Here is a 9032-nt window from a genome sequence, read left to right on the forward strand (position 1 = left end):
ATTATGTTTGATGCTTCAAAACACCTCAAAATTATGCCAGCATACTTAGGTGCCTATTCACAGGAGTACGGGGTATACTCCTTTACTCAGTCACCACCTCCCTCCTAGCTATACATATACCCAAAACATGACAATAAAATGTTATATAGTTACTGTATATGAATTGATAATCACTATTAATTGTTTGATTTGATTATGTGGAGTCTTGTATACACACTACTTATCTACACAGTTAGCTTCTACCACTTTTAACTTTCCAACTGAACACTACAGTTAATTTTTTTATGAACTCTTTCTTTGTATGCTGCTACTAAGACCAACATTTAAAAGTGAATTTACCCCCTCCCTCTAGCATATACTCTCTGTAATCTTGTAAACATGTTGCAAATAATGGTAACCAAAGTATAGATTTGTGAATAGAAAAGAGTCTTTGTCTGCTGCAATGGTGCTTTTTTGAAATCTATCCTTTCTTCTTTTCTAATATTTTAGCACACAAAATCTAGTAAATATCACACAGAGCACACACACAAGTTCACAGTAGCTATTGTGTCAGCTATTCAGTTAATGCTTGTATAGATTCATTGTACACAAACTAAAGAGTTATTTCTTAAAAAAGATGGCTTTTCCAACTTCATCTCCCACTACTTCAATCATAAATTGTTGTTCACTCTGTTCATTATTCAGCTTGCCAAGAATCGTTTCAATTTGATCTGGAGTTAGGTCATGATTGGCTACAAGAGAAAAACAATGTCGATAAATCAAATGCAATGGACACAGTTTTGTGCTACTGCTCTTTTCCATATGCATATATTTCTCACACTCAGTTAAGTACTCATTACTGAATGTCCACACAAAACTATATAAAGTGGTATATATTCTTACGTAAAACAGCACAAGGTTTCAGATCACACTGCCGTATCACAGTCGTTGGTCCATCACATTGTTTACCACCACAAGATGGTGGAGGATTGGTACAGTTCCTGGTGAATGATTTACACCCAGACCCACAAGTAACTGAACAGGGTCCCTCTGATGTATACTCACTCCAACCACCATCAACTATATTTGTAAAAATCAATAGTACATACTTGATTTATATTTAGTTGGTAGATAGCAAAATAAATAGTGTAAAGCCAAACATACGTGACTGTCTCAGCAAAAAAGCTGCCTAGTTAGCACAACTCCTGACTATTTTTTACTTTCTCAGTATTATCTACTGTGTCCAAGGAATGGATCACCAAAGTTTCAGCTTATTGTGGTGAGTAGTTAGCGCTAGACAGTAGGAAGAGCAAGGAAATTGATTTGTACAGTGACTATATCAAAAATAAACTATAGGTGCTTACATTTGCTTCCATTTGCATTAGTCTACAGCATTGGGATTTGGCTTAAAAACTTCACCATGGATTGGCAAATCAACAAAAGTATAGTTTCAGCTTGCACATACAAGTATGAACGCAGTTTTATTGAAGAAACCACAACAATTTTCTTACATCTACCATATTGTAAACAAATGCACGACGTGTACAACATTGGGGCTACAAAAATAAAACAAAATTTTCGAACTCTTGGCAAATAAGGTGGTGTATGGTTTAATTGATTTGAGACTGGCTTTCCTGCTCAATTGATTGGAAGTTATGTATGTTTTCTGCATAATTTCATCAATATTTTATTTTATTTTTCTCAAAATGCATGTTTGTGCTGATACAGTCACATATAATGCTACCCATGTGGTTACACTGACCTGGGCAGCAGTTTGTGTTACAAGGTCTTGTTTCAATAGTGTCCACATCATCACAACCCATCCCGTCACATGTTCTAGTACGTACTTGTATCCCTCCTCCACAGGTAGCTGTGCACATGCTATAATTGCTCCAGGCACTAATGGTAGGGTTTGCTACATAGGAATTGCTCCATTATCAATTATTATAAAGTTAGGGGACACATACCATCAGGGATTACTAGATCACCATTTGGATCACCTGATCCTGAGCCTAACTCATTTGTAGTACTGTTGGTAATAGTATCTGCATATGAGGACAATGACTAACATGTGTACAGGTAACAAATTAGGTCAGCAAAACTACAATTTATACTTTTATATGATGTTCTTAAAGTACACTGAACAAAGGTTAGATAGCTGTTACACAAGATACAACGTGTAAGTGGTTGACTTGGGTTTTAAAATTTTATGAACATGTATGTAGCTAAAGGTGACAACAAACTGACCATTACTAGTCATGTCCTCAATTGTTTCATCATCATCTTCCAGGTCACCAACATTGCCAGTAGAGTTTATCACTATACCATGTGAGTGAAGTACATCAATAACATGTTTACAGCACGCACACACACGCACACTTGCATACCTACACCCACACACACACGCTCATAAACAAAATAAAAAAGCTACAGTGTATCTATACACAAGGGACATAATACCTGGCATAGGGCACTGTGGTTGGCTACAGTTAATCATAACCTCCATATCACCCATACAATCCCTACCGCCACAAGATGGTGGAGGATTTGTACACGTCCTTGTTGTCCTTATCACACCACCTTCACCACATGTCTGTGAACATGTGCCAACTTGTGTAAATGCAGTCCATCCTCCATTGACTACAAACATACCGTACAAACAATATGTCAGATACTCAACTTAATAGTCAATTGTGTTAATGCTTGTGTAAATTGGTAGTTGTAATGATCATACCTGGACAACAGACAGTAGCACAAATTCTGACTTCATACATATCAGTCATGTTACATGGTCCTGCTAAACACTCCCTGCTCCACACTTGTCGTCCTACTCCACAAGTGGCTGAACATGGCGATGACTCAATCCAGGGACCATATACAGGCTCAGCTACAATGATATTATGTCTTTAGTCCACCTCAACAATAGGTTACATACTTGCATTGCAAGGCTCTTCATTACAATCCACTTCCTCAACTTGAACTAATACTCCATCACAGGGGCTACCTCCACAAGATGGTGCTGGATTATTACACAATCTGGTCATGTTCAATACTCCACCATCACAAGGCTCTGAACAAGTTCCATTGGTCCACTCTCCCCAGCCACCATCAACTACAAGTCATGATCAGTGTAGAGTATAACTATTCCTTGTGTTATTATTCTTACCTGTACAACACTGGGTGTTACAGTCTCTTGATTCAACCAAGTCTTCACGTCTACATGTTCCGGACAGACATGTTCTGTTGCGGGATTGAGTGCCACCACCACAAGTCCTTGTGCATGTACTGTATTCACTCCATTCACTAAATGTGGCTACATCAATGTAGACAAAATCGGGGGTATAACATACATACATACATTACAAACTTGTATACTTTCATACTTCAGATCAAAAGGATTCCAGAGAATATATTTGCCATGTATACCTCTTCACAAGGATACAACTAAATGTACACCAGTTTACTTTGAGAAACGAGCAAGCCACTTTTGTCAAAGCAAACATGGACTTGATGTGGATGAGGTATAGTGGTACCGCCCCATTTATTTTATAAAGGCTCAGACTGAAATTGATTGTGGGAATAAACAATGTTATGTGTGTAATTGAATCTTTCAGGCATGCATATAAAACAAATGCAGCAGTTACACTAGTATTGGCATGGCTGATTACTCAACCGGACAGGCTGATTACTCACTCAGATAGACTATTAGCCTGAAACAAAAGTGTTGCATGATGTAATATGGGCACTTGGGATTTGTCTGATATGTATGCCCAAAGCCTGAGGGTGCAAGATTTGCCTGATATGTATGCTTGCAGCCCTTGAGCTTTATCAGGCAAATCCTTCGTGCCTATGTTACAACTATTACATACGTAACATTACATACCTGGACATGGTTGTGTGTTACAGTGTCTTGTTACAGCCACAGGTCCTATACATTGTTTGCCTCTACAAAATGCTCTAGGACTGTCACAAGCTCTCGTTAAAGTTTGTACACCTCCACCACATGTCACAGAACATTCACCAGCCTTCCACTTGCCCCAACCTCCATCAACTACCACCAACCACAACTATCAATCATGTAATACTTAAAAACTATGAAACTAACTTTTGCAACATCTTGGTTCAGTAACACTGATTTGAGTGGTGTAGGTGGATTGCTTGTAAGCAACATGATACCTACAAGTGAATGCCACTGATAAGATACGCACACTAGTGTAACTAACCTAGTACAATAGCCACGCCAACACCGATATTGAGAGGTCACCATATATGATACCCTTCGTGTCCTTGAGATACTTTTTTGTTTCTGATATGTACCTTCAGTGTTGTATGAGTACTACATGTAGCAGTGAGCATTGTTCTAACTTACAGCGACAGGTCACACTGGCAGCTTCCTCTGGGATGCAGTTTTGTTTACCAATTCCATTGTGATTACAAGATAGTAAATTTGTTTCTGTACCAGAGCACCTAACATCATCTAGTAAAACAGGGCCTGCACCTGTACAACCATAATGGTAGATACTAGATACACTTTTACTGTCATATAACAATACCAGTGCCAAATCTTGCAGCTCCATACACAGCTTCTGCATCAGAGAATCCAAATTGTTTACAAACCACATTTCCAGCTTGACTGTTCCATCCATCATCACACACACTACCCCATGTCTTATTAGCATACACCTCAACTCTCCCACTGTAAGCAGTGGGTCCATCTGCAAGCCGAACACTACCCTCAGGAACTGTAAATAAATATTTACATGTAAGCACCAATAGTTGACTGCGTGTATGTACATTTGCTGGAAGCCTGCATGCCACTGCTTGTCTTTACGACACTGGCTATCCCACATACTTACCATTACATGTCACAGCAGCAAACTTCTGACATGGTCCAGTATGCTCATTGATCTTACACATACTCAGACAGTCTTCATCACCAACACAAGAGACATTTCCCCTCACTACTGCTCCATCCCATACTATATCACCCACCTGGACAGCATAACAATAATAATAGTACATTGTTATTATTAGCTTAACTGATGATGTAATTGATCTTGCTGTGGTTCTGAATAATTGTAAGCACAGAATACTGGCGGCTGTCATGTCCCACGAATCTTCATTGTTGCAGATTAATCCAGCACTACCATCAGTTGTTGTGAGCTGTACTAACCCTTCATATTTTGTAGCACCGAGTACCAGAGAGGCTGCTCTCTTTTGTTCTGCAATGAAAAGATTAATTATATAACACTGTTTCAGTGAATAAACAATTTAATTATGTTACAATGTTTTTTTAGTACATGCCATTGTGAGCTCATAAACACCTCTAACCCTACGTACAACTAAAAGTTTTTTTATCCCTCAAAATTTCACAAGTACAGTGGTTCCTCGATTATCTGAACTCATTGGGCCCTGGGTGTGTTCAGATAATTGAAAAGTTCGGTTATCGAAAAGTTCGATAATTGAAAAGTTCGCCTATTCATTTATAGTCTTGCTCAATTACTCTAATAGAACGCACACCTTATATTAAAATACTCTAATAGAGCAGTCATCACTACAAATCGGATAGCTGAAAGTTCGGTTAATCAATGGCCGGATAATTGAGGGACCACTGTAAGCACATAAAACTAATCTTAGCAGTACATCAAAAAAGTGTGCAATTACTGCAATATTTACCAGGACAACAGTGCATGTTGCATTTCTCAGATCTGTAGTCATCCCCATCACAATCAGATCCATTACAAGAAGGTGATGGATTAGTACAAGAACGTGTAACATTTTTTGTTCCCCCACCACAGGAAACTGAGCACTCACTAAACCGCCAACTAGTCCAACCACCATCAACTATATTAGTAAACGAATTAAAGAGATATCAACCTCTAAGTAATATGCACCTTTGCAGCAGTGTGTGTTACATGGGACCAATTTCCTGCTTTGTCCATCACAGGAATGTCCACCACATTTAGGCCGAGGGTAGCCGCAGTGACGACCCATGAGCTTCATTCCTCCACCACAAGTCTTGGTACAATTCCTTACCACTGCCCAGTCACCCCAGCCACCGTCAACTACACAAAAGCAGTATTGTATAAGTATAGCGTGTTCTGGGATATACCTGGGCAGCATTGAGAGTTACATGGTCTAACATATGATGGTATTCCTGCACAGTTTCGTCCTCCACAACTGGGGGTAGGATTTGTACATGTCCTGTTCATCTTTAGTGTACCTCCACCACACGATACAGAACAAGCACTTGATATCCAACCGGTCCAACCTCCGTTTGCTATTGTAAAGAAACAAGGTGTGTACTAAATAAATAACTAGACAATAAATAACGTTACCTGGACAGCAGCCCAAGTTGCAGTGCTGTGTTGTAAAATAATTACCAGGGCATGGTCTACCACCGTTTTTAGGTGTAGGGTTGTTGCAGGTTCGATGTTTCCTCATTGAACCATTACCACATGTCTTAGAACATGACGAGCTAGTCCATGATGACCAACCACCATTAACAGGTGGACCATAACCTGATCAGACAACATGTACAATAACAATGGCCAATGGCATACAGACACACATGCCACATGCATACTCAGATGTAATATAGTGTATTTAAGACTCAATTGTAGTTTTTAGCAAGTGTGTGTTTCATTTCTCATGCACCTCACATATCTATACAGAGTACCACTCACCACAAACAACTCCAGCATCCTCACTAGGAACACAGTTATGTTTTCCCCAGCCACTATGCCTACATTTAGTCAAGTTGGTTTCAGAGCCAGTACAGTGAATGTCATCCAGCCAAATTTCACCCAGCCCAGGACCAAAATGAGCATAGGACTTTGCAGCTACTACTGAGGGAAACCCCAGCTCTCTGCATACCACTCTAGCATCATTGATGTCCCAGAAGTCATCACATATGGTACCCCACTTGCCGTTGTGGTACACCTCCACTCTTCCCTCAGCACTAGTAGCACCGTTCACAAGCCTGATCTTACCATTATTAACAGGAACTGAGTATGAATCAAACATTCAGTCAATAAGTAAGGATTTTAATTCTAACCACAAAGGACATGTACATACTTTTACACACTACACCAACATCTTCCCAATGGCCACAGTTATGATTTCCAGGTCCCAAGTGGAAACAGTCAGATAATGTTGGCTCAGTACCAACACAAGCCATATCATCAAGCCATATAGTACCAGTACCCCGTCCATAAGCTGCACTACCCTTAACAGAGATAGGTGCACCATAGCCAAGATGGCGACATACCACCTAAATACATAAAAATAATTGTGAATATGCAAGAGTCCATAAGAAGAGCTATACCTTAGCATCTTTCATATCAAACAGATCATCACAAACTGTGCCCCACTGAGAGTTTATCATCACCTCTAGTCTACCTTCATAAGGAGTCCTGCCATTAACCAATCGTAAATCTGTGACATGAGCCATCCGAGCCATATCTGCTGCTGCATGTGGATATGATATAGTTGTGAAAATTACACATTACACAGACAGACAGATCACACATATTAACTGTTTTCAATAGGTATAAAATGGTACCACAAATTAGGTATTTACAAACAAGTCTTTAATAAGCATAGTAATTTATTATTAAGTTAAAGGTGTGCAGCAATTACTAAATTACACCACTCCATCATGTAACAACAGGATATACCTATTACTTTGTAAACTATGGTTAGTGATACTGATAACATGGACCACTTGGCTAGCTTTGATAGAGTTACATATACACAAACCATTTAGCACCAATAGCAACAGTGTGCAAAAATATACTAGCTGTAATCTTAAATGTAAACAGAAGACATAATTAACTATTGTGGAAATGATACGTATATTACCATCAGATATGGCTACCCAACAGATACTCAATGCACATAGACTGGCTGTTAAAACTAGAATTAGGGCTCAATCCACTGATCACAAGGCTCTACAACAGTATCAAACACAAGTGGGTTTACTGTATAGCTAAATAATACCAGCCTGACTGGCTACTATGAAGTGATTATTTTACATCAACTGCTACAGCAACCAAGATTGTAATGCACAGGTGGGATCACAGCAGTTATTAGGGGTGCATGGGGGAACCAATTACATTGACAGAAAGTCGGCTTCATAATTTCATTTGAGAGAAATTTTGTTATGAGTCAATTTGCATCATTGGCTGGTGACAGCTAGCAAGTTGACAGCAGATTGCTCCATCACAAGTAATTGACAGTGAATAGTTGCACATGTGTGACACCACCTCCCTTATTATTGGATATTGTAGAACTATAGGGACATTTAAATTCAGCCCTTCGTGAATGGGGTCCTCGAAATTTGGAAATGCATGCCACAATAAATTATCATAGGCTAATTACATAAGTGTCTGCCTTTTTCTTGATTCGCTGCCTACACATAAAACTGACCATATGTCCAAATAAGGCCACAAAAATTTACAACTGAAGATGTTAAGCAGTATTGTGGTTACAACCACACGCAGACATCACCTTACCACAAGGAGTAATTTGCAGTGCTTCACCTTTTTTTATCTGTACCTAAAGTACATTACTTATTGAGAAACTTACCACAAGTAGGTCACGTCCACCAAGCTTACTGAGAGCTAGCTAGCTAGCTAGCTATATAACCCATAGCTACTAAACGTCGTACTATAAACACATGATATTTTAGTCGTTGCGGCTGAGTGCGTTGTCACAAACAACAAGTCAAACAGATCATAGCCAGAGAGAATTATTAGTTAGCATATGCACAAAACGTTGTAGCTGTGCTTAGCTTCCATGTAGGTTTTCCGCTTGCGCAATCGATTTGCCGTATGGCATGAAAAGTGACTACTCACCACTCCATGCTGAACACCCTCCCCACAACATCAGCTGGGTAAGGACAATTCCAATCACTGTTTTCATGATGATCCGCTATAACAGGCAGTACTAATACACTATGTTCGGTCACCTCTTTTTTGTACCGTATTGTGGCTAATTGCGCATGCGTGTTTCGCGCTGCCCACTCACTGGATCGAATCAACACGTGAGCG

At 39.5% G+C, this 9032-nt stretch overlaps 1 protein-coding gene across 1 annotated transcript; it reads right to left on the reverse strand.

Annotated features, from left to right (window-relative positions):
- Positions 1-542: 542 nt before the first annotated feature.
- LOC136261463 (scavenger receptor cysteine-rich domain superfamily protein-like) lies at positions 543-8997 on the reverse strand. The gene is made up of 24 exons (XM_066055471.1): positions 8838-8997; positions 7307-7449; positions 7057-7252; positions 6666-6986; positions 6318-6500; positions 6092-6259; positions 5874-6044; positions 5656-5823; positions 5020-5201; positions 4836-4971; positions 4533-4721; positions 4349-4477; positions 4203-4296; positions 4085-4155; positions 3863-4030; positions 3146-3292; positions 2915-3091; positions 2714-2866; positions 2440-2619; positions 2227-2298; positions 1947-2024; positions 1742-1894; positions 883-1059; positions 543-731 (listed from the first exon to the last, which is right to left on the reverse strand). The coding sequence occupies exons 1-24, from the start codon at positions 8902-8904 to the stop codon at positions 601-603; spliced, it is 3654 nt and encodes a 1217-aa protein (XP_065911543.1). The 5' UTR covers positions 8905-8997; the 3' UTR covers positions 543-600.
- Positions 8998-9032: the final 35 nt, after the last annotated feature.

The sequence above is a fragment of the Dysidea avara genome, chromosome 7 (genome assembly GCF_963678975.1).
Source record: "Dysidea avara chromosome 7, odDysAvar1.4, whole genome shotgun sequence".
NCBI classification, from domain to species: domain Eukaryota; kingdom Metazoa; phylum Porifera; class Demospongiae; order Dictyoceratida; family Dysideidae; genus Dysidea; species Dysidea avara.

What these genes read in the sequence shown, in the direction of transcription:
- LOC136261463 (XM_066055471.1), bottom strand. Translation starts at nt 8,904, where the DNA reads ATGAAAACAGTGATTGGAATTGTCCTTACCCAGCTGATGTTGTGGGGA. An exon ending in AGGGTGTTCAGCATGGAGTG is followed by an intron (nt 7,450 to 8,837) that starts GTGAGTAGTCAC and finishes ATCCACATGCAG; the next exon opens with CAGCAGATATGGCTCGGATG. An exon ending in TGCTGCTGTGACATGTAATG is followed by an intron (nt 4,722 to 4,835) that starts GTAAGTATGTGG and finishes ATTTATTTACAG; the next exon opens with TTCCTGAGGGTAGTGTTCGG.